This window comes from Perna viridis, chromosome 5 (assembly GCF_037379345.1).
Source record: "Perna viridis isolate PV_CMFRI_1.1 ecotype Kerala chromosome 5, ASM3737934v1, whole genome shotgun sequence".
Taxonomy (NCBI): Eukaryota; Metazoa; Mollusca; class Bivalvia; order Mytilida; family Mytilidae; genus Perna; species Perna viridis.
The window spans coordinates 44,867,204-44,893,898 of record NC_142449.1 but is presented as its reverse complement, the minus strand read 5'-3'; the positions used below and the strand labels follow the sequence as shown (position 1 = coordinate 44,893,898).

Sequence of the window (26,695 nt, the reverse complement as noted above, 5' to 3'; positions counted from 1 at the left end):
ACTGATATGATAAATATTGTACTCCTCTCTGAATCCGCATTTACTACAATCACCTTACTTAAGAGTCAGGTTTATATGTTCGTTTACAGTTTATAAAACGAATCATACGTTTATATTGTACATATGTATACTAATTTTGTCATAACAAGAAGGTCAAAATGTATATTTTATTGATATTTTGTTTATCATTATATTGTCTTCAATTACAAGCTTTCTTTATCTCCTTTATCTATATTTCATGCGTGTTGCATTTTTTAGAATGTATCTGATAGCAAGTTTAAATATCAAATACATTTAAATGACTTTCCATCTGTTAACGCATGCGTAGATTATAATTCTTTATTGCATATACAGAAACTAGATTTCTTTATGGGATAATTCACGTCAACGGACAAAGGCGTACTTATGATACCTCCGCATCAATTCAAAATTTTGTTTATAGGGTAAGTCCTTATATTAGTGAGTGGGCTGAGATAACATCCCGGGCACACCGCCCCCACTCATCAACCAAAAAGTGATTTAAGCTAACCTTATACCTTCCATTTATAACTCTTTGTCGGTAAAAATAAATTGAAGCTTTCTTTGTATTTTTGGCTACTTTTTATACCTCTCTGAGACAAAAATCCATGTTTTACGTTTTTGGATTCTTCGAAGTTCAACTTTTCACTGAACAAAATAATTTGACATATATAGATATCAACATCTCGCCCATTGTCTAAGCTTTACAAAAGTACCAACAAGGTTACACTTAGGTTGTGGAGGTAAAAGTACTATCTTTTAAAAAATAAAAATTTTTACTTATAATTTTCTCCATTTAATTCAGGAAATAACATATGGCACGCAGTGTCAATTTTCGGGTTTTTTTCGAATGCCACTGAGTTATTAGTATTTGACCAATCGGGAAAAAAAGTTTGCGATCAGATGACTTGTGTGTCTATTGAAGAGCGGTTTTAAGTTCAAAGGGTAAAGCGCGAAACTATACCGACTGTGTCGGACAAATGTACGCATACCCCACCGAAAATCGCGTAAATTGACATATAATTCAATGTCAAAAACCCTCGATTATCTATGCGTCAATAAAGAATGAATTACTCTGTATTTTTTGTTTAGTATAAATACAATTAATACTTCTCGTGTTCCTTTGATGATTTGTTCTCGTAGTAAAAAATTATCAAATAGTAATCAAGGGAACCAAGGTTATAGCGGTAATCAAAAGAATGTAATCCAGGGACAAAGACCAGACATGGAAAACAGACATACACAACAAAGAACATAAAGTAACTAAAATCATACATACAATGTAACAAAAGTAAATGAGCAACTCGGACTCATCTAAAAAGTGGGAGCATGGACCAGGTGCACCTGTAGGATAAACATCCTCTCCTTTTCTAGAAACACCCGCCGAGTTGCTCATAAAAAGTCAAGTCCGGGGTAGACAAACGAGGGAAGGAAAACTATGACCCGTTGAATAAATCGGTTTACAAAATGCTGGAATTTTTAATCGACAACATATTTGTCCAGTGTGGTGGACGTGTTTTTCAACAAACGGTCGGCATTCCAATGGGAACAAATTGTGCTCCTTTACTTGCTGACCTATTCCTTCACTCTTATGAGGCTGACTTTATTGCTGATTTGATCCTTCAATCTCAGTTTCCGCTATACAGATGACGTATTATCTTTAAACAATCCTAATTTCGGGGATTTGATACATCGCATCTACCCCAAAGAACTTGAGATAAAGGATACTACAGACACTGTGAAGTCAGCTTCATATCTTGACCTACACTTAGAAATCGATGGTAAAGGAAAACTATTGACCAAACTTTACGACAAACGTGATGACTTTTCATTCAGAATTGTCAACTTTCCTTTCATCTGTGGCAACATCCCTTCGGCTCCTGCGTATGGAGTGTTCATATCATAACTCATACGTTATGCCAGAGCTTGCCAAAGCTACGCGGACTTTTTGTATTGCGCTAGAGGCTTCTGGAACAGGGTTATGTTGCTACAAGATTGAAGTCATCACTACAGAAGTTTTATGGTCGTCATCATGAACTCGTGGATCGTTATGATGTATCCATCTGCACCATGAAAACTGATTTATTCAACGGGTCATAGTTCTCCTTTCCTCGTTTGTCTACCCCGGACTTGACTTTTATGAGCAACTCGGCGGGTGTTTCTAGAAAAGGAGAGAACGCTTACCCTACCGGTGCGCCTGGTCCATGCTCCCAGTTTTTAGTGGAGTCCGAGTTGCTCATTTACTTCTGTTACTTTGTATGTATGATTTTAGTTACTTTATGTTCTTTGTTGTGTGTGTCTGTTTTCCATGTCTGGTCTTTGTCCCTAGATTATATTCTTTTGATTACCACTATAACCTTGGTTCCCTTGATTACTCTTTCATGGTGCTGGATACACCATATCGATCAAAGAATTAAAAAAGTTAGAGTTTCAATTTTCTCGTATAAGTCTCATAATGATGTACCCGATATATCTAATCAATTTCGGCACTAAGATTTTCTGTTTAGGGTAATAAATGCTATAAAATCGTAAAAAGAGGAATGTTCAGATTTTTAAAATTTATTCTTTATCAACCGTTATTGTATTGAACAAAACTAGTTTAACAAGCTTAAGAGTAAAACAGTGCATTTAAAATCTGTCTAAGCTTTCAAATGAGCACAAGTAATAAATAGTTGATCCTTTCCAAGTAATGTTAGGTGAAAAATGGCCACCCCTACACATGAAAAAAAGTACCTCAAATTAAAATGTTAATTTTTAGCTTATAAATGGTGTACAATAGATGTTAATAAATGTTGGGTATTATTGTTTTAATCACGGATGAACACAACATATCTGTTTATTTTATATGTGTATTTTGCAGTTTCAAGGTCATAATAATGAATTTTCCATAACAGAGGAATCTGGAATTTCTTATTTTCTTCTTTTTTTACCGGTAATTGTCTTTTTTTTTAATTACCGTACTTCAAACAAGAGTGTTTATGTACAAATAAAATTAAATAGAGTTCTAACTGTCTTATGAGACCAAGGTATGAATATTCAAACTTTTATAAGTCCGTTTTTACTCCTACCCATGAAAAAATATCTCAACATGAACCAAAATGTTAATTCTATACTCACAATTGTCAAAGAGGGTCTGCAGTCCTACCACAACATTTGTTACTCCCGTAGTGTTATTAATTCAATGTGGATCCTAAAAATTTCGAAAGATCTTTTGGAGACTATCAATTCAAGACTATAATTATATAATTATAATTGCATTAAAACCTATGATTTTCAACATTGTATACTTCTATTCCCAATACTCAGAAAAAATCCCGACTTAAAAGCATCGTTGTTTTTTCCAAAAAAGATGGTACACCTAGATACGAATATGTAGTTCTTGGTAGGGATTCCTCATACTTTGTAAGAAATAATTCCAAATCATTTTCCAAATATACAGAATAAGATGTTTACAAAATGCTGGAATTTTTAATCGACAACATATTTGTCCAGTGTGGTGGACGTGTTTTACAACAAGCGGTCGGCATTCCAATGGGAACAAATTGTGCTCCTTTACTTCCTGACCCATTCTTTCACTCTTATGAGGTTGACTTTACAGCTGATCTGATAAAAAAAAGAATATCGTTTAGCTAGATCCTTCAATCTCAGTTTCCGATATATAGATGACGTATTATCTTTTAACAATCCTAATTTCGGGGATTTGATACATCGCATCTACCCAAAAGAATTTGAGATAAAAGATACTACAGACACTGTGAGGTCAGCCTCATATCTTGACCTATACTTAAAAATCGATGGTAAAGAAAAACTATTGACCAAACTTTACGACAAACGTGATGACTTTTCATTCAGAATTGTCAACTTTCCTGTCATCTGTGGCAACATCCCTTCAGCACCTGCGTATTGAGTGTTCATATCACAACTCACACGTTATGCCAGAGTTTGGGGTAACTACGCAGACTTTTTGTATCGCGCTAGAACTCTAACAAATATGCTTCTGGAACAGGGTTATGTTGCTACAAGATTGAAGTTATCACTACAGAAGTTTTATGGTCGTCATCATGAAGTCGTGGATCGTTATGATGTATCCATCTGCACCATGAAAACTGATTTATTCAACGGGACATAGTTTTCCTTTCCTCGTTTGTCTACCCCGGACTTGACTTTTTATGAGCAACTCGGCGGGTGTTTCTAGAAAAGGAGAGGACGCCTACCCTACCGGTGCGCCTGGTCCATGCTCCCAGTTTTTAGTGGAGTCCGAGTTGCTCATTTACTTCTGTTACTTTGTGTGTATGATTTTAGTTACTTTATGTTCTTTGTTGTGTATGTCTGTTTTCCATGTCTGGTCTTTGTCCCTAGATTACATTCTTTTGATTACCACTATAACCTTGGTTCCCTTGATTACTCCTTCAGTAGTAATGGGAAACTTTTGTTCTTATTTCTAGAAGGATGATTTCAGTAAATGCTTCATGAGTTCGTACGATATTGAAAATGTGTCAGGTAAATGTTTTTTTTTTAATTTTGATAAAAATTTCATTTCTAAAGATTTCTCTTCATTTTCCTATATATTCTAATGGACTATAATCAATTAGCACACAGTATTCTATAGGTATGTGTTTTTCATTGTCCCCTTGATGTACTTTTAATTACTCTGCATAAACCCTTCCTAAGGTTTCATCCTCTCAACTGATACGCTTTGTTAGACATTGTTACCGAGACACAAATTTTGTCGATAGGAACTAGCACCTTTTAGGAATGAGTATAAATTACCACAAAACTAAGGGCATCATTCTCAACGTTCTTTTGTCGTCAGATTTACGTATATAGGTATTATTAAATATCAGAAATAAATTCTAACGTTATTTTGGTTACAATTTGAACAGCTGATGTATAGAATTCCAAAGTATTGAAAGTAACCTTTGGCTAGGGCAATATCAGTTTTTTGAACAATATCACTGCCCTTGGGCAGTCCGCATTTTATGAGATCATTTGTGCAATGGTTTCTTTTTCCAGAGTGTGTGTGTGTGTGTGTCTTTTTTTGCTGTGCAATTTGTTTTTCGAGAGTTCAAGTGCTCGAAGAGATGTTTATCCGCTGTTATCTACTCATTTGAATCTTCGGTACTGTTACTTATTCTTTTTCTGATATATGATAATGATAAATTGATCCTGATCAATTTCCTTCGGTCACAATCACAATATTTAATTTTTTTTTTTCATTAAAATTTCACTGCCCATTGAGCAAAATTGTTAACAATTTTGCTTAAGAACTGGATGAAAATATCAAACATAAAGCATATAACCTTTAAAGAGAACAGAATTTATGACTAATCCGTAGTTGCAATTTGGGTTCCTCGCTTAACAATCACATTATTTATCAACAATAATACAGGGAAGCATGTCTAAAGCAAACCTCTCTTGGAATTTATAATTGGTTTCGTTAAGACAGGTACAAGAACATTTAATAAGGAAGACCTAGTGTAAGGGACATAACTCTTACAAATCATTGGAACGTTTCTATTCAGCATTTTACATAAATCTCATGTAAGCATTAGACCAATTTTATTTTGTTTTAAATGAAATCTTGATAGGCTTTGGTGAAATTGAATGTGATACAAACATATCACTGATTTTAAGATTTATGTCCTTTACCTAATGTCTACCTCCTTAAACCGTTTGTTTGGTAAAAATGCTTTTTTCATATTACGGTTTAAATGAGAATAAGATACTACAATATGTAAATAAAAGTGTTCTTATAAAAGATATCTATAGAATACGATATATAGGAATTTGTTCTGGGGTTGATTAATTTTCGAACATATGTACCTCATGATATCACACCCACGTCAATCGGTTTAGTAAGAAGAACTCGCTTTTATGAATTATTTTTGTATGGAAATAGGTTTTTACAGAAACGTTTTATTTAACAACATACAATATATAATGTTCATATATGGATTAATGTTAACATCTACTCAAAATCTTTCACATTTATATTGTTATTTTTTTTAATTGTAGGCCAAGGAGATCGATTTTTAATTTTGTATTTCCAAATATTCATAGAATAAGCCAATCAAAAGTAGGTAGATTTCTCATCTGTTCGTCCCTCCTTTGAACTCACAACTCCTCTTAAACCGCGGAATGATTATCATATCCTGATGCCATTTTATACCTTCTATTTTGTTTGCCATCTCAATGCTTTTCGGGGTAACCTGATGCAAAACATGGCCTTTGTCATGTGTCGACCAAGGGAAGACGCTCTGCTGATCCGTAACTCTTTTGAAACCAATCAATGGAATTCGATGAAATTTTAACAGATTCTTCATTACATAATGCCATTATGTACCTTTTATATTGATCCCAATACAAGCGCTTAAATCACTAAAAAGATAAAGCACCATCAATATAAAGTCCCACAAATTATGATAATAATAATTATAATAATAATAATAATCATAATAATAATAATAATAACGTTAATGACATCTAGTTTCTATTACTTCCGTTGAACAGACACACCATGACACAAAATCGCACGTGTCTCCTTTTTTATCTTTTCTCTTCTATATTTCACCTTCAAAAGCGTTTCCCCATTTCTTCTTCTCTTTTATACTCATAAGATTATTGTATATTTCTTTAACGCGAAAAAACTTCATAAGTAAGATGTACTTGTGTCTAATATCTTTTCTACGTTATTCGAAAAATAAAATATGTTTAAACTAGACTAAACATTTCCCATATTTTGCCATCATATTTCATATGAGTATAATCCAGTAAACCGTAAGCGAACACATTTATATAAGTTTGTTTACGAAAAAAACAAGAATATATTCTAATGGAAATTTTTAGGGACTCAAAATATTTTTTGAAATCATTATGTGAATTTAACGTTAGTCGACTATAACCCCTGGATGTCAACAAAATCTTTAGATATTAACAATATAAATGGTTATGATTTGAATATCTCTTCTTTCAAAGGACAAACAATGCACTCATAGTTAAATGGCTGAAAACTGAGAGCAGATGATTCGTTTTTACATAAAAATAGTCGTCTGGCTGGCATATTTGCACAAACAATATTAAATAATATGACACTCTTTTAAATATGCAATTCTACAATTCTATTCATACGACAAAAGTACCAGTTCTTTTTTCGTGGAATTGAGTTGTTTTGGAAAAAAAGTATTTTGTCAATGTTTACTTAATATTTCAAAAACTCTTTTAAAACTCTAAAACCTTAACAACGAATAATGTCGGATTTCATTTTTGGTATGTTCATAGAAGTATTTTGAATTAAGTACTTGTCCATAGAGCATGCCTGGTAGAGATGATTCGTGTTGTAGATAAATTCAATGAACAATGATACTTTTTCAATCTGCATATGTTATGTCTTTTAGTCACGATGGCCGGTTCTGTATTCAGATCTGTATTTTTAAAAAATCGCCTACTAAAATCGAGTTATCGTTCTGCGTTAACATAGTTCCGTTTTGAGTATATCAAAGGACAACAAACATGGAGGTTGCAGACAAATATAGCAAAAAAAAACGCAGATTAGGGAATAAAAAGAGGTTTTCAGAGAACGAGAAATTATAAATTGGAACGGCATCATTTATGTACATTTGACAGTTTGTTTTGTTAACCTATGTTGATATTATATGACACTGCAGTCAGCCCTCTCAGAAATACAATAATGTTGCAATGTCGGGGAAAAGATAATGATTTTACGCGATTTCATCCGATTGTCAAACAACGTTTGAATTGAAAAATGTCCGATAATAACACAAGGCTTGTCTACAGCGCATTTAAGCATAGAGCATTGTTCTATTCCAGAGACTATCTACATACAAAATGTAATGAGAAGAATATAATACTACACATATAAGTAGAACTGATAAAAAGGAAATCAAGTCGGCAACTTAAGACTAAGCATTTGCACTATCGATCAAAAACAAATATGAGAAAGGAAAACTTAATTGGGAGTGCCACCTGGTGCTCCGGAAGTGTAAATATGTTTTGCTCCACCAGCGGCACCCGTCACATTTAAAGTCAGAGATAAATCTAGTAGGAGTTTAGCTACAATAACGTAGTTCTCCGACAATTTCTTTAAAGCCTAGGACATACATTTACGGATCAAGTCGCGGGATTTACTACGGATACAATCCGGCATCATACGTGGCGATCTGTGTTAGTCTGACCTTTATTTAAAGAAACCGTCGTCTTTCGTAATCAATCGAAGTAGTACTTGTATATCCGTGACAAGTTTTATGCATGCTTAAAATTTTACTACGGATAAACTAACCATAGTAAATCTTTACTAAATCATTCTAACGTATTAAACCCGAGTAATATCCGCATTAGACCGTGTTAGTTCCGTACCAAACCTTGCCTTACCGCAACAATCTATATAATTCTATTTTCCCAATTAGCCTATTTCTTAAAAATCCTTGGTAAATACATGAAAACCTGTATATAAACGGTTATTCATATGCAATGGATCCGTGTCGAATTACGGAAATTGACTTTTCCTGGATCATTCGTTGAACTTTATCCGTAGAGGAACCGGCGCGGTGATACGTAAATGTCTTACCTTAGCATTAAGGCGAAATCGCAAATCAAAAACAACGGAGCAATTAAAATTTAAGCAATATCATTTTGTGTATTAAAGTTTTATGGTAGAGTAATCAAGGGAACCAGGGTTTTAGCGGTAATAAAAAAAATGTAATCCAGGGACAAAGACCAGACATGGAAAACAGACATACGCAACATAGAACATACAGTAACTAAAATCATACATACAAACTAAAAAAAGCAAATGAGCAACTCGGACTCCACTAAAAACTGGAAGCATGGACCAGGTGCACAGGAAGAGTAAGCGTCCTCTGCTTTTCTAGAAACACCCGCGAGTTGCTCATAAAAAGTCAAGTCTGGGGTAGACAAACGAGGAAAGAAAAACTATGACCCGTTGAATAAATCAGTTTTCATGGTGCTGATGGATACACCAAAACCTTTCCACGACTTCATGATGACGACCACAGAACTTCTGTAGTGATGACTTCAATCTTGTAGCAACATAACCCTGTTCCAGAAGTCTATTTGTTAGAGTTCTAGTGCGATACAAAAAGTCTGCGTAGTTTCGGCAAGCTCTGCAATAACGTATGAGTTGTGATATGAACACTCCATACGCAAGTGCTGAAGGGATGTTGCCACAGATGACAGGAAAGTTGACAATTCTGAATGAAAAGTCATCACGTTTGTCGTAAAATTTGGTCAATAGTTTTCCTTTACCATCGATTTCTAAGTGTAGGTCAAGATAAGAGGCTGACTTAGTGTCTGTAGTATCCTTTATCTCAAGTTCTTTTGGGTAGATGTGATGTATCAAACCCCCGAAATTAGGATTGTTTTAAGATAAAAATACGTCATCTATATAGCGGAAACTGAGGGATCTAGCCAAACGATATTCTTTCTTTCTGATCAGATCAGCTGTAAAGTCAGCCTTATAAGAGTGACGAAAATAGGTCAGCAAGTAAAGGAGCACAATTTGTTCCCACTGGAATGCCGACCGCTTGTTGAAAAACACGTTCACCACACTGGACAAATATGTTGTCGATTAAAAATTCCAGCATTTTGTAAACATCATCCTCTGTATATTTGGAAGATGATTTTGTGATTTTGAATTATTTCTTACAAAGTAAGAACTATATATTTGTATCTAGGTTTACCATCGTTTTTGGAAAAACAACGATGTATAATGTTTTTCAGTCGGGATTTTAACTGAGTATGGGGAATAGAAGTATACAGTGTTAAAAAATCATAGGTTTTAATGCTATTATATTCAGATAATAGTCTTGAACTAAAAGATCTTTCGAATTTTTTAGGATCCATATTGAATTAATACCACTACGGGAGTAACAAGTGTTGTGGTAGGACTGCAGACCCTCTTTGACAGTTGTGAGTATAAAAATTAAAAGTTTTGAAAGAGGTTTGGTGGTACATTTTGCAGATCCAGCTATGAAACGTGGTTTGTATGGATTCTGGTGGAGTTTAGGAACCCAGTGCATAGACGGTAAATCACAATCATCGTCCTTGGTAGAGAGACCAAAAGAGGATAGCACAGATTTATGGTTTTCCACAATCTCTTCTTTGGAGAGTGTGGTAGCAGTATAGGTCTTATCACTGCTACTATTTTCTACGTCTACCTCTGATAATAAACATTGGATGTAAAACGTTTTGCAGACAAAAACAATGTTGTTTTGGGCTTTGTCTGCTGGTACGACAACATATTTGTCATGTATAGTAGACAATGTTTTTGCTACATCGGGGTCTTTAAAAAGTGATGTAGCTTTGGCACTCATTGACCTACTTAAAACTTTCATTCGTTTCAAAATTAAAGACCTCACGGCCTTTAACCACTCTGACAGAGAATCAATGTCTTCTTGTTCTCGTTTTATTCATTTTCTTGCATAGTCCTCGACGACATTCATAAGAACTTTAAAGTTGTAATTCCAATTTATGGAGCGTGGTTCAGGTACTTGGGACCTTTAGAAAGGATATTACGCAGAGATTAGTTTTCGATGATGGTTAAATCTCCCGTAACGACGTGATAAGGAGGACCATATTTGAATCGAGAGGTTTTGCAAGAACAGTCAGGTGGTTTAGCCTTGAAGTCCTCAATCTCGAGGTTCAGCAATAGCCTTTTATAATTGAAAATTTTGGATGCAATGGGTGAAGTATATAATATGGACAAAATTGAAAGACATTACGCGCGTTTTTCTTACTCCATTGATTAATCAGCGTATAAAGATAGAATTGTGCCTAATAATCGCAACTTTCGTTCAAAAACAAATTCTGTATTAATTTCGGAATATGAGGACATTCAAGGAAAATAACACAATATTAGGCAAAAGTTTAGCCTTTAAGCATACGCGCTTAACGGTTATAACTTCAGCTTGTCCGAGGTAACATTTTTCATCAATGATATATACTAAACTACTTTTTTTTCAAGTAAATACTAAATTATTGTAAAAGGTTTCATTGCTTTATCAAACAATGAGGTTCTGGTATTCATTTTGGTAATATTCTATGATCTTCTTGTGATATCACGGGAAAATAATGCGTCCCATATGGCATAATGGATTGTCGCACTTCAAATTTTGGTCCAAAATGCGAATCTGACTGAAGTTATCAGCTATAGCTTGTTTAGTAATGCTCTTTACGGGTTTAATTTCATCAATTTTCAGAATGCTATTTAACTAAATTTTAATAAAATCCATATTCGGATAGTATAGTATATAGTTTGTAGTTTGAGTTGCTGATAATATTGATGTTCTGTGACGGTTTCATGTATGAACATCGCACATAACGTCAAAGTGTTTCGAAATACACAAATCAAACGTCAAAATATAATATGAACTTAATGAACTGGTCATTTCAACCTCTGAATGCTGAAACGTTTATCCCGAACTTAAGAATTACTTATGCAAAATTAATTAACTTGTCTTAATTTATTTTCAAGAAATTACATTGATTATTCAAAATTAATTTTAACGCCCTAACATTAAAAACGAAACGTCGATATTCACTTCTTAATCACATCATTTCCGACAGAACGGCTTCGAACTGTTAACGTTAAAAATCCCCCTTTTCTACATATCAGTCGTCGCTAAGGTTCATTAACATTTAATATCCCGGAATCTTAAATCGACCAAATAACTACAGGAGGAGTACCTAAGTTAAGGGGCATAACTCTTACAAATAATTGGTACCATACTAGAACAAGAAGAACGGACACGTCGAAGCTTAACAAATACACTAGAATATAGCCTAAATACAAAATAGTAAATAATTTTAGAGATCACAATATGGTCTTCAATAATTGTCAACACACTTTTAAGTAAGCCATGGAAGACCCTGACAACAAAAGTAATAAAATCTACAATGACAGATCGATGATATTCATAATTCTTTAAAGCCAAACTAAAGGATATATAACGACGCAAAGACAATTTAATGACCAAAAAGGTTAAATAGTTTTATAAGACTTTAATGCAAGGTAAAAAATAAACTGAAACGAACAGACACATCATAAAATTCACTCAATAATACTAGCATGGAATACCTCAACATACACCACATAGACAAAATTATAAATCCACTTATAGAACGATCAAAGTAACTGAAAGCTACCTCAGAACTTATCAAAGAATGACAAACCCATGAACTCTACCAGCAGAAGACATAACCGTTGACTACCATGCCAGTGGATTTGATTTGGAATAAAAACACCAACACGTTGCTACGTTTGAATACTAAATAGGCAAGATTCGATAAAGTGAAATGACTTAATTTTTCATAGTAATGCGATAAGTTACACTTACAAAAATATAAAACAAGCAGTTAAGTTACTTAGATTGATTTCATCTGTTTCAAATAAAATCTGCTTGACAGATTTCAATGATAATAAATATAATTATACACACATATCACCGATTTGAAAATTATGCCCATTAGCTTAGATTTACCTTATTAAGGTAGATTCAGATGTCGCGTCAAGTCTTGACTATAAAGTTTAACAAAAGAGGGAAATGCAGGAACAATATCTAAAAAAAAAAGTGATTAATAATAGAATATTTCTACTGAAAATGAAAAATCCAAACTTACACAATATGTCAAGAACAATTTTTTTTTCAAATTAATAGAAAATACGTTTCGTTTATAGTTATTTAAAGCTATAAAGGTAAATGTTTGAAGAGATGCATTTGATTGGTTTACCAAAGCACCCACGCAGACCAGTAGGCGAGGTTTAGTACTGAATATTTAATCGGTATAAACACCTGCAACGCTGAAGATTGTAAGTTATCAAATCATTGTCTGTCTTAAGAGGTTAGTCATTTTGTTAAATTGATTTTTGTAGACTTTATATTTTACTTATTCTCGAAAAAAAATATCCCATGTATGCTCATATTCATCTGATCGGCCAATTTTTCAAATCGTGCCTCTATGTGAATTAGAGTGGCATTTTCCTTCAAAATCCGTTGAATTCAATACGATATTATACTTTTACCATTCATGAATACAGTTTCCCAGGCTGATGAGTTAACAAATGAACACATTTGTCAAATTTAATTAGTACTTGTTTTGTGGCATTTTTATACATTCTGAGAAAAAGAAAATTCTCAATGCATGAATTCAAAATTTTCTGTCAAGACAAAACAGAATATTAAAAAAACCCAAAAAACATCAATTTGATCATTAGGCTGAATTTCAAGGTCAACGTACACAAACTATGGCACATGATACATTGTATTTCAGTGTTAAAATATTCAAAGCCAATTTTCAAAAATATAAACAGACCGGACATACATGTTTTCATAAGGAAAATGAGACAACAAAAAAGTAACCTTAGGATCAAAATTCTCAGGTCACCAACCACTTCCCTAGCAACATTGTTTAATAATATATATCTAGATGCCAATTATCAAAAGCCTTTCTTAAAGGGCATAATTGAAGGTTATCCACTGGACACAATTTGTTACGGACGCTCGGACAGATTGATCAACAAATCCTAGAGGATCTGCCACATATTACAGCGTAACCTAAATAGACTTTTTATAAAGTTCACAGTCATATAGATGAGTTTGAGTTTATATGTGATTGCAAAACAGCCATTGGTCATTATATGTTATGTGTTAATTCAAAAAGCTAATCATTGGGATATCTATATTTTCAGATGTCTACGAAACTAATAACACTAGATGTTAACAAGACTTTGCTACGCGTTATTGGTGGAGTAGGACGCCAGTATGCAAAAGTAGCATCTCTATATGACATCCGTGTCGATCCTACAAAGATAGAAGATGCATTTTTTTCACTTCGCTCCGAACATCGATCGAAATACCCCAACTACCGAGCAAATAACGCAAATTCGCGATGCGTGATAAAGCCTGAACGACGGCCAATTGTACACCCAATGAAAAATCTACGCTACGAAAGAAATGTTGGTGAAATGACATCAGTGGAATGGTGGACTGCGCTAATAAAGAAATGTTTTCAAGAATTTGGGGAAGAAGATTCCGAAAAATTGACGAGATTATCATATCACATCTATCTTCACTTCAGTACTTCCAATGCCTGGGAAGTTTTGCCAGAGGTTGAAGAATTATTAAAATTCATTAAATCAAAAAACATAAAACTTGGAATAATTTCGAACTTAGACGATCGCCTTGACACTATTTTGGCAAGTGTTGATCTTCTTCATTATTTTGACTTCACATTGTCGTCTGAAACTTTTGGCCGTGAAAAACGACATCCTGATATATACAACGAGGCTTTAAAACTTGCTAATGTATCCGCTGAGGATGCTCTGCACGTCGGTGCCAACAAGGAAAACGACTACAAAGGCCCACGATTTGTAGGCATGAACAGTATTTTAATAAGTGATCAGGAAAGTGGCGAAGACAAAACTGTTGACAATAAGTATGTCGTTTCAAATCTTTCGGAGATAAAAAGCTTTCTTAAATGAAATTTATATAATTTTCCATTATATTATGCCTTTTTTACCAAAACGTGTGAAGGCTATTTAACTTTTTTTGGAACCTTTAAGACATCAAGTGTTTTGCATCTGATAATAATGTTGGTATTTTAAAAATAAAAAATATGATTTTCCACAGCTATCTACACATTTATTTTGTACTGAATGTATTTCTTTCCCCAGCGTCAACGTCTAATCTGTGTTTTACTCATTTAATTTGTCCCTCCCGGTTCAAGACCCATGCTTTCATTTAAATCTTTCTCTTCTTTTAATCCTGTCTTCTTTCAAGCATAGAAATTTGCTTGGTCAACGCAATACATGTCGTACTGGACATCCTCTTTTAATAATATCTGAATCTATTTCCTGGTAATGATTTTTTTTTTTTGGAAATGGGCTCTGAAAATCAGTTTTCTACCTCATTACTGTTATACTGAACATAGAATGCAATACTAACGATAGCTGTTCAGTCAAAGCGGAAAAGGTAACACAGGCCCGCACAAATAGGTCAGGGGAGTGAATTCAAATGGAAAGTAGCCTAAAAATTGATTTAAGATTAAAATATGCAATTCAAAAGCAAAGAAAAAATCAAAAGGAATTATTTTCAGTATCAAGATGCAGTAAGCTGAATTATGTTGTAAGATAAAACCGGACAACTGTTTACCAATCCTATCTTGTCCCTTTCAGCTTTCGTCCTTTTTTCAATGCTTTTACAAACATAATAAGTGCGATGCTTGTATGTAGGCTGTGTCTAACTAATATAATGAATTATTTTGGTGCTCCACAATGGGATATCACGGGTACATTGCAGCTTCTTTTGATGTTTTAGGATTCAGCTATTGAATGGCTAAGCAAGTATTTCGACCAAAATTACATTCATTTTGTTTCTATTGTATTCAAATAGCTATTATTTATACTATGTTACTCCTACCAAAGATACGAATATTTCATTGAAAATTAAGCATTAAGAGTAATGGTAAAATTTTGTATTTCTAAAAGAATGATTTGAGTAAATGCTTGATGTGTTCAAACAATATTGAAAATGTGTCAGGTAAATGTTGTTTTTTTTCTTTTTTTAAATTTAATAAAAAAATTATTTCTAAAGATTTCTTTTTAATTTGCTATATATACAAATGAACTATAACCAATTAACACACGGTTTTCTATAGGTATAAGTATTTTTTTGTCTTCTTTGTGTATTTTAAATCACTCTTCGTAAACCCTTTCTGAGGTATCATTCTCTCGACTGATACGCTTTGGTAGACATTGTTACCGAAACACAAATATATATTTTTGTATGCGCATGCACATAAGATTATTGTATATTTATTTAACGGGACTTCATAAAAGACTTCATAAGTAAAATGTACTTGTGTCTTATGCCTTTTATACGTTATTCGACAAATAAAAATTGTTTAAACTAAATTAAACATTTACTACATGTTTCCGTAATATTGCAAGTGAGCATAATCCAGGAAACCGTAAGCGAACATTGAAGATCAGCAATCATATTTATATAAGTTAGTTCACGAAAACAAAAAGAAAAAATATAGAAAAAAAGAATAGATCCTAAAGAAAATTTTCTTCGGGACTCAACATTTGAAATCATTATGTGAAGTTTACGTTAGTCGACCATGACCCGTGGATGAAAACAAAATCCTTTTACATTACCAACATAAATGATTGGGATTTAAATAACCCTACTTTCAAAGGACGAACAATGCACTCATAGATAAATATCTGAACAATGCGATCAGATGATTCATTTTTACATGACAATATTCGCCTGACTTACATACTACAATGAATAATATGACACTCTTTTAAATATGCTATTCTATTCACACGACAACTTCCCAGTTCTTTTTTCGTGGAATTGAGTTATTTCGGAGAAAACGTATTTTATCAATGTTTCCTTTGTATGTAAGATTTTAGTTATTTTATGTTCTTTCTTAAGAATATCTGTTTTTCGTGTCTGGTCTTTATCCCTGGATTACATTCTTTTGATTACCGCTATAACCTTGGTTCCCAACAGCGTAACCTAAATAGACTTTTTAAAATGTTCACAGTCATATAGATGAGTTTGAGTTTATATGTGGTTGCAAAACAGCCATTGGTCATTATATGTTATGTGTTAATTCAAAACAGCTAATCATTGGGATATCTATATTTTCAGATGTCCACGAAACTAATAACACTAAATATTAACAAGACTTTGCTATGCGTCATTTGAGGAGACCCAATATGCAAAAGTAGCATCTCTTTATGACATCCGTGAAGATAAACGAAGCATTTTATACAATCCTGTCCGAACATCGATCGAAATACCCCAACTACCGAGCAAATAACGCAAAATCGCGATGCGTGATAAAGCCTGCAAAATGGCCAATTGTACACCCAATGAAAAATCTACGCTACGAAAGAAATGTTGGTGAAAGGACATCAGTGGAATGGTGGACTGCGCTAATAAAGAAATGTTTTCAAGAATTTGGGGAAGAAGATTCCGAAAAACTGACAAGATTATCACATCACATCAAATCAAAAAACATAGAACTTAGAATATTTTCCGAATTTGGACGATCGCCATGACACTATTTTGGCAAGTGTTGATCTTTTTCATTATTTTAACTACAAATTGTCGTCTCAAATTTTTCTTCGTGGAAAACCACATCTAGATATAAACAACGAGGCTTTAAAATGTATCCGCTGAGCATGCTCTGCACGTCGGTGCCAACAAGAAAAACGACTACAAAGGCCCACGATTTGTAGGCATGAACAGTATTTTAATAAGTGATCAGGAAAGTGGCGAAGACAAAACTGTTGACAATAAGTATGTCGTTCCAAGTATTTCGGAGAAAAAACCTTTATGAAATGAAGTTTATATAATTTTTCATTATACTATGCCTTTTTTACCAAAACGTGTGGAGGCTATTTAACTACTTTTAGATCCTTAAAGTAATTAAGTGTTTTGCATCTGACATTAGTGTTTGTATTCTACAAATAAAAAAAAAGACTTTCAACAGCTACCTTTTCATTAATTGTTGAGTAATGATCATGAATGTATTTTTTGCTCAAGCGTCAACTTCTAATCTATATTTTAGTACATCTTAAATTTGTCCCTCCCATTTCAAGGTCCATACTCCCATTTAATATTTTCTCTTCATTCTACCATTCTGGGAATGGCCTCTAAAAATCCTACCTCATACACTGTTATACCGAGCATTGCATACGAGATTAACGATAGACAGTCAAACCGGAATAGATATCAGAAAGGCCCGCCTAAATTTGTCAGGGAGGTGAATTCAAAGCTATCGACAGACGTTCAGTCAAACCGGAATAGGTATCAGACAGGCCAGAATAAATTGGTCAGGGAATTTAATTCAAAGTTAAAGTAACTTTAGAATTAATCTAAAATTAAAACATGAAATTCAAGAACAGAGAATTATAAAGCAATAATTATTTACAGTATCTAAATGCAGTACGCTGAATTTTTTTTTTGGTAAAAAAGGGCAACCGATTACCTATCCTATCTCGCCCCTTTCAGTTTTCGCCCCTTTTTAAATGATTTTACAAACCTAAGAAAAATGTACAAGTGCGATGCTCGGATATAGGCTGTCCCTAACTCGTATTATTAATGATTTTGGTGTTCCACAATTGAATATCACGAGCACACTGCTGCCTCTTGTGAGGTTTTAGGATTCAGCTACTGAATGGGTAACCAATCATTTTCTGCATTTGTCGAAGTGTAGTTTTATTGAAAACCTCTAGTGCTGGATTTGTCTTACCTTTTTATTTTAGGTTTTGAGTACTCTTCGTGTATAATTAATATTCGTATTTAGTTCTTCTTATGTATTTGATTTTAATGCTGCTATAGACACGTGTAAAAACATGCAAATATAATGAGTATGTTTACCCGAAAACTAAGGCGTTCATTACCAACGTTCTTTTGTCGTCATATTAACGTATAATTGCCTACCAGGAATAAATTCTAACATTATATTGGTTACAAGTGATGTGTAGAATTCCAAAGTATTGAAAGTAGCCTATAACTCGGGCAGTATCAGTTTTCTTGAACAATATCACTACCCTTGGGCAGTCCGCTTTTGTGATATTGCCCTGATAATCATGAACTATTATGTAAGTGTCCGATCTCAATATGACAAACGTCAAGGAAACAGAAACTGCTCAATCCTCTAGATCATTTGTGCTTTCATTTTCCAGAGAGTGTTTTTGTGGGTTGTCCAATTTGAGTGTTCAAGTTTTCGGAGAGTTGTTTAGCCGCTGTTATTTCCTCGTTTGTATATTCAATACAGTTACTTCTTCTGGAAAAAGGATAATTTAAAAAAAAAAAAAAAAAATTTCTTCTGTCACAATCATCATTTTTAATGTTTTCATCGTTTAATTTTTTAAATTTCATGGACCCATGGAATGAATTGTTGATAGTTTTCTTAAGAAATGTATGAAAATTTTAAATATAAAGAATATAAACCTTTGAAAATAACAAGACTTATCATTTATCCAATGTTGCAGTTTGGGTCACTCGCTTAACAATTACAAAATTTATAAACAATAAAACAGTGAAACATGTCTAAACCACACTTCTCTTGGAATTTATAATTGGTTCCGTTAAGACAGGAGCAAAAGCATTTAGGGAGGTAGACCTAGGGTAAGGGACTCAACTCTTACAAATCATTGGAACGTTTGTATTCAGCATTTTAGATCAAACTCATGTAAGCATCAAAGTAACTTGTACCGATTGCATCCTGAAAGCTTGATAGGCTTTGGTGAAATTGAATATGATATAAACATATCACTGATTTTAAGAGTTATGTTCCTTACCCTAAGCCTACCTCCTTAAACAAGCTCAAGGTGTTTAGTTAAAACTTTTTTTCAGAGTTCGATTTCCTCAGGTTTTATTCTACATATCTAACAAAGGAATATGTTCACATTCATTACGATTTAAATGAGAATAAGTTATATAATATGTGAATAGAGGTTCTTATAAAAAAACATATCTATATAATGCAAAGGAATTTGCTCTGGTGTTCATTAATATTCTAACATATATACTTCATGACATGACACCCGCATCAATTGTTTCTTAAGAAGTACTCGCTTTCAAATTGCTGGAAGTTTTGATCGACAAGATATTTGTCCAGTGTGGGGGACGCCTTTTTCAACAAACGGTTGGTATTCCAATGGGAAAAAATTGTGCCCCTCTCCTTGCTGACCTATTCCTACACTCATATGACGCTGACTTTATAGCTTATCTGATCCAGAAGAAAGAACATCATTTGGCTAGAACCTTTAATCTTAGTTTCTACTATAAAGATGATTTACTATCCTTAAACAATCCTAGTTTGTGGAACTTGATACATCGCATCTACCCCAAAGAACCTGAGATAAAAGATACTACAGACACTGTGAAGTTGGCCTCATATCTTGTCCTACACATAGAGATCGATGTTAAAGAAATACTATTGACCAAACTTTACAACGAACGTGACGAGTTTTCAATCAGAATTGTCAAATTTCCTTTCATCTGTTGCAACATCCCTTCAGCACCTGGCCTTGACTCTTTATGAGCAAGTCGGCGGGTGTTTCTAGAAAAGCAGAGGGCGCTTACCCTACTGGTGCACCTGGTCCATGCTCACAGTTTTTAGTGCAGTTCAAGTTGCTCATTTGCTTTTGTTACTTTGTATGTATTATTTTAGTAACTTAATGCTCTTTGTTGTGTATGTCTGTTTTCCATGTTTGGTCTTTGTCTCTGGATTACTTTCTTTTGATTTCCGCTAGAACCCTGATTACTCTTTTATGAATAATTTTGGTACGAATACGTTTATAGAGAAACGTCTTATTTAATAATATTCATAGATGTATTCATGTTTACATGTTCTTAAAATGTTCCTCTATTTATATCGCTTCTTGTTGAAATTGTAGGTCAAGGCAGTTGTTTTTTTTTAAGTTTGTATTTCCAAAAATTCTAAAATTAAACCAATAAAAAGCAAGTTGATTTATCCTCCGTACGTCAATTCTTCAAAGTCGCGACTTCTCCTAAACCGCTGAATATAGTTTGAAGAAACTTCCACAGATTCTTCATAACATGATGTCATTGTACACCTTCTATTTTGTTTTCCCATCTTAATAACTTTTGGACTTCCTTGATACAATGCTTCGACATTTGTCGACCAAGGGATGACGATCTCCGGATCCCTAACTCCTTTAAAACCGCTAATATTTTTAACTGATTCGTCATTACATAATGCCATTATCTACCTTTTATTTTGTTTTTTGATCTGAGTGTGAAATCACTGAAAAACAACTAAAGCACAAGCAATATGAAATTTCACAAAAAAAGTTAATTACGTCAAGTTACATAAGGGTTAGAATTTCCTAAATTTCCCCATCATATTGCAAGTGAGTGTAATTCTGTGAACTGTAAGCAAACATTAAGAATCAGCAATCACATTGTGAAGTTTGTTCAGGAAAAAAAGAATCTTTTTGTTTAGGGACAAAATATTTTTTGAAATCATAACGTGAACTTAACATAAGTCGACCATTACCCATGGATGTAAACAAAATCCTTAGATATTACCAATATAAATGGTTATGATTAAAGAGTAATCAAGGGAACTAAGGTTCGAGCGGAAATAAAAAAAAATGTAATCCAGGGCCAAAGACCAGACATGCACAACATAGGACATAAAGTAAATAAAATAATATATACAAAGTAACAAAAGTAAATGAGCACCTCGGACTCCACTAAAAACTTGGAGCATGGACCAGTAGCGTACACCGGTAGGGTAAGCGTCTTCTGCTTTTCTAGAAACACCCGCCGAGTTGGTAATAAAAAGTCGAATCCGGGGTAGACAAACGAGAACAGGAAAATTATATCACTTTGAACAAATAACCCTTTTTCAAAAGACGAAAAATGCACTCTTAGTTAAATGTGTGAAAAATGAGAGCTGACGTTTGGTAATAACATAATAGTCGCCTGCCTGGCATACTAGCATAAATATTATAACACTCCTTTAAATATGCAATTCTATTCACACAACAAAATTACAAGGTCTTTTTTCGTGGAATTGAGTTATTTTGGGAAAAAAGTATTTTGTCAAGGTTTACTTTGCATTTAACAAACACTTTTAAAACTCTAAAATCTAAAACTAAACCACGATAAAGGCCGATATTCATTTTTGTATGTTCATTGAAGTATTTGGAATTAAGTACTTGTCCACAGAAATTGGTGGAGGTGATTCATGATGTAGATAAATTCAACAAACAAATGATGCTTATTCAGACTACATATGTTTTATTTTAGTCACGATAGCTGGTTCTGTACTCAGATCTGTAACTGAAACAAGTACGAAAACTCCTGCAAAGAGTCAATTTCTTACAAAATCTATATAATTTTATCTCGAAAGTGCAACAACCGAACGATAAACTACGACTGGTTATGAGGTCTGGAATTGTATCTGAATTAGAAAATTAGAAAGTTAACTCGATGGGTCTTTTAAATGCATGAATCACTTCCTTTAAGATTTTTTTAAAGAAAAGCTGTTTTCTTACCTCACAGGAAGTTTTATTCAGACTTTGTTGTAAATAAAAAGTTGATGATAAAAGTAAGTTCGAATGTTAAAATCATAATGGCTACTATAAAACCTACTCTTATTTTTTTTAAAGTATTATGTTTAAATTTGTAGTGTATGTATGTGAGTTTTATATTACCTTTATTTTCCATGCTATTAATGGAAAAAAATATTTTATTATCATTTTAATATTTGATCATGGAACTGTCTAACAATATGAGACATATGCTGAGTAAAACAAACTTGATGCCTGCTTAGACTACATTGTACAAAATTGATAACTGTTATTATAATTAGATCCGCCCTTGGTCTACCTATCAAGAATTCCGATATTTTGTATCTGGAACTGCTTAAATGTTGACAATAAAATGGTTTTACATACACAGTTGATTATTCCCTTGGTCAAAGCCAGAAGTGAATCAGGGTTTTACCATTTGACACTCTTAGGTTCCACTGTATAGATAGGTCACTGCAGATAACTTTATGACAATTTGCGGAAATAAAGCTTTATTCAGACACTTAAAGAAGCAAATCCAACATTTTTTTCCTGTATAAAGCATATATTTTTCAAAACCATACATTATGGAGATCCATAAAAAGACAGTCTATTTTCTATTTTGTCATGAAAATCTGTAGCCATGGTAACATAATAAAACTATATATGTTTTCATAACAAATTTTGGATGCTTTCTAAAATATCAGGCACAACTTTAAAACTGCCAGAAAAAGTAAGCGGGCATGGTTTTGTTGTGAAAAAAACAAATGAAAAGTGTACCAGTACATGTAACAATAGACATGTTATTAAAATTCGATATAAAAAAAACGGTACTGCGACTGACTCTTTGACTGCCATTAAGGGGGTTCAGATGTATCTGGTTCTTGAAATACACAGTCGAACCTTTTCTATACAGATGCTTCGGTCTTTTTCCTTTACAGTTAAATACAATACTGTCGATAATATAAGGCAGAAAATGAAATTTTGGGCTCCGTTGAGCCGTTCCAAAAAATTAAAATATAATCTTGAACCGCAATTTAGCTTTTTGCAGACTTGAGTTTTAACTTAAAAATCTAATAATATGATAATGTCGTTGTACCACATTTAGTCCTAAAAATTAAACAAACAAAACAAAAACTAAACAAAAACAAAAAACAAAAAACAAAACACCCCTTTATATACCTTATCCTTTACACTCTTCGACCAACACTGATAAATGTGCAAACCTAATCCTATGTATAAATGTAAAATCACTAGACGTTAACTAATCGAAAGAACATGAATAATTCAAGTCTCCTTTCAAAGGACAAAAATTTCACACCTAGTTAAACGTCTGCAAAAATGAGAACTTACGTGATCATATTCTCTAAAAAATCTGTACATTTGATATAGCTACAAGACCTTGGAAGTGATTTATCTTTTATTTTATGTTTCAGTGTTATAGATAATCTTTATCCACTATCCATGACTTGTTTTGACTCAATGGATCTTCCCTTACAACTAGCAATCGTGATTTTTAATTGCAAAAAACCTTTCGCACTTCCAACACCGCTTATATATAATATATATAATGCTAAAGGAGTTGTGAATGGTCGCAATCGACGAATAAGGAAATAAATGATGAAAATGAAAATGAATATTGAAAACAGATCTTCGACCCTTCCGAGTTGATTGCAAACATTCCCGACTCTGTGCAACATAAAATGGCGAATAATGAAATAAATGTTGCAACAAGTTTCTCCTGAACCCCTTCACAATCCTATCTCAAAAGATGCTTCATGATTTGTTAGAACTTAAATATATTTATTTTTGAAAAGCACCATTGAAATGTTCTCTATAATAATTTCAAAGTTTGTATTCGAATGTTGAAAAACAAGGAAAAAGGAGACAACTTGAACTCCGTTAGATACCTGATGATATTTGAGCCGTAAATAATCTTTATTTCAAAAGCTATGTTCAAGATATCTACCAAAAAGTCGAACAATACAAGTACGCTTACATCTTTTACACCTATTATTTACTTCCCATTTCTGAATGGCATTATTCCGGGAACACCTTATGATATTTATATTTCACAGCAGGTGAAAATTTGCTCGTATTTGTAATAAAAAGTCAGATAAAAAAAAACGCAATGAATTCCTTACAGAAAAGCATTTGCACCAGGGGAAGCGATATCACAAACTTCTAAAAACATTTACTTAGTTTTTGCCCCGTTACAACCATTCGATACAAAATATGATAGCACTTGCATGTTCTTAATTAGAATGGTATTGTCCATCCAGTTTCTTTACGGAAATATTGTCTACAAAGCAGAATTCTTTCAAACAAAATCTGATGGGTTTATCGACTGCCCTTAATACATGTATTGGTAGAGGATACGATTTTAAAATTATTGTCTATTCTTTTAACCCTGTATCCACAAAAAAGGATATTGAACCCAAATTGCATCCCTAAATAAAAACATCATTTGTATTTATATACAGTCATTTTTAGCTCACTTGGCCATAGGCCATGCAAGTTATTGCCATCACTTGGCGTCCGTTGTCGTCGTCAATCGTCCTCGTGGTCCGACATCGTAAACAATTCTAAACTCTTCTCCTCTGAAATTACTGGACCAATAAGAACCAAACTTTATTTGAATATTCCTTGGGGTATTTTGCATAGAAATGATGTGGGGAATTTTGATCTGTCAAAAACATGGCCGATGCTACTAAAAATGGAAAATAGGGGTCAGACAGAAGGTTTTCGCATTTATCTTCAAAATCGTTTGGTTTAGCAAAATTCTGACAAGGTAAAAATGTTCAGTATAATGAGATCTACCTGTAGTCAAATTTGCGTGTTAATTAGTGAAGCCATATTGGATTTATTGCACTTTTTTGACGTTTTTTGGCTATTTTTAACATTATTACAATAAAAATTTTCCTCTGAAACTACTAGACCAAATAAAACCAAACTTTGTATGAATGTTTCTTATGGCATTCGTCATAGAAATGATGTGGAGATTTTTGATCTGTTGAAAAACATGGCTGCCGTTACTAAAAAATATAACAGGGGTCAGACAGTAGTTTTTCGCAAATGTCTCCAAAACCGTTAGGTTTAGCCAATTCTGACGAAGTAAAAGTATCTAGCATGATGAAATCTATCTGTGGTCAGATTTTTGTGTGAATTTGTTGAGCCATACTGGTGTAATTGCCATTTTTCGGTGGTTCTGTAAGAAGAGTTTTGCAAATATCTTAACTACTTTTACATTCAGTTAAATTGTAATGTGAATATTGTAAACAATGGTCATGTTAAATGATGTTTAGCTAGACAAGGCAGATTTTTGCCATGAAAGAAAAATAAAGGGGTCAGCCATTTTTTAAAAACTTTTTCCGGTAGAGGTTTATACTGTTGTGGATCATATGGATTTGTGCATTAAGAACAGAAAAATAAATAAACACTTATGTTTACCTTTGTGTGAGTGATAGGCCCATGAGTATCATTAGCATTTTCATGAGCTTTAAAAACAGTGTCATTGTTTCAACGATATTATTGATTAGAAATTAGCCTGCAGTTGGTGTATCAAAATTTGTATTTTTATCCTTATACATTACTCAGTTCCTGCCTGTTTATTTATTTTACAAATTTGGTTAGTTGAACCAGCTTTTAAAATATTTTCAAGGAAATATTACAAATATGAGTGAGGATTTAAATTTAGAAAATATGTCCTTTCTAAGAAAACAATTATTTGTTTTGGAGGACAAAACCAGTTGAACATGTTTCATCTCTTCAGGAAATTAGAGAAAGATAATTCATTGTAGTATCTCATTTTTTCCTTCTAAATATGGTTTTCTCTCTTAATTGGTTGTGTAAGTTGATAATACCACATCATTAAAATGCTTTGATACATTTTCTCTCGGATAAGCCACTTTGTTGTCTGGAATAAGATGCATGTGATCCTAGAATGCATGCAAAACGATGTCCCGTGCCAATTGCCTTGCCCAAGACTTTCGCGTGTAGCAATTGTTATTGATTGAAATTTCTTTAACAATTATAGTTAAAGTGCCGAATATTTGATATTGATTTGACGGGATGGGGCTTGGAAAAGTTTTATGATATTTTGAATTATAACTCTCTAAATGGTCATTTTCTGTGGGATACCCGAAGGAACATATATGCCAACTTTCATTAAATTCTGTGCAATGGATTTTGAGAAGAAAATTTTCGATGTTGCACATGCGAAAAAAGCAAAAAAAAAAAACTGTTTCAGGGGCCGCAACTCCTACATCTGTTGACGAATTGTTTTGAAAATTTCAGCATAAGTCCGTCTCATGATGCTGCACAATATTACTCCCCATGCCAGAATTTGCTAAAGGCAACAGTTTTTGATTTATTTACAAAAAACTGGCTTCTGACCCCTATGTTCTATTTTTAGTAAAGGCAGCCATGTTTTTTCATGCATAAAAAATCTCAACTGTCATTATGAAAAACACCCTAAGGAATAATCATGCCAAGTTCATAACTAGTCGGTCTAATAGTTTCAGAGGAGAAGATTTTTGAAAATTTGTTCATGATAATGACAACGGATGTCAA

General features: G+C 33.3%; 1 protein-coding gene across 3 annotated transcripts; it reads left to right on the top strand.

The window, feature by feature from the left end:
• The first annotated feature begins 323 nt into the window (after positions 1-323).
• LOC148617890 (haloacid dehalogenase-like hydrolase domain-containing protein 3) lies at positions 324-15,951 on the top strand. Of its 3 annotated transcripts, none has more exons than XM_088585529.1 (2): positions 324-443; positions 13,742-15,951. In XM_088585529.1, the coding sequence occupies exon 2, from the start codon at positions 13,742-13,744 to the stop codon at positions 14,531-14,533; it is 792 nt and encodes a 263-aa protein (XP_088441655.1). In that variant the 5' UTR covers positions 324-443; the 3' UTR covers positions 14,534-15,951. The 3 variants fall into 3 exon arrangements, with proteins under 3 accessions (XP_088441655.1, XP_088441654.1, XP_088441653.1); XM_088585528.1 differs by lacking the exon at positions 324-443 and adding an exon at positions 12,735-12,862; XM_088585527.1 differs by lacking the exon at positions 324-443 and adding an exon at positions 12,767-12,894.
• The last annotated feature ends 10,744 nt before the right edge of the window (positions 15,952-26,695 follow it).

Coding starts and splice junctions, on each gene's coding strand:
- LOC148617890 (XM_088585529.1), top strand. CDS start 13,742: ATGTCTACGAAACTAATAACACTAGATGTTAACAAGACTTTGCTACGC.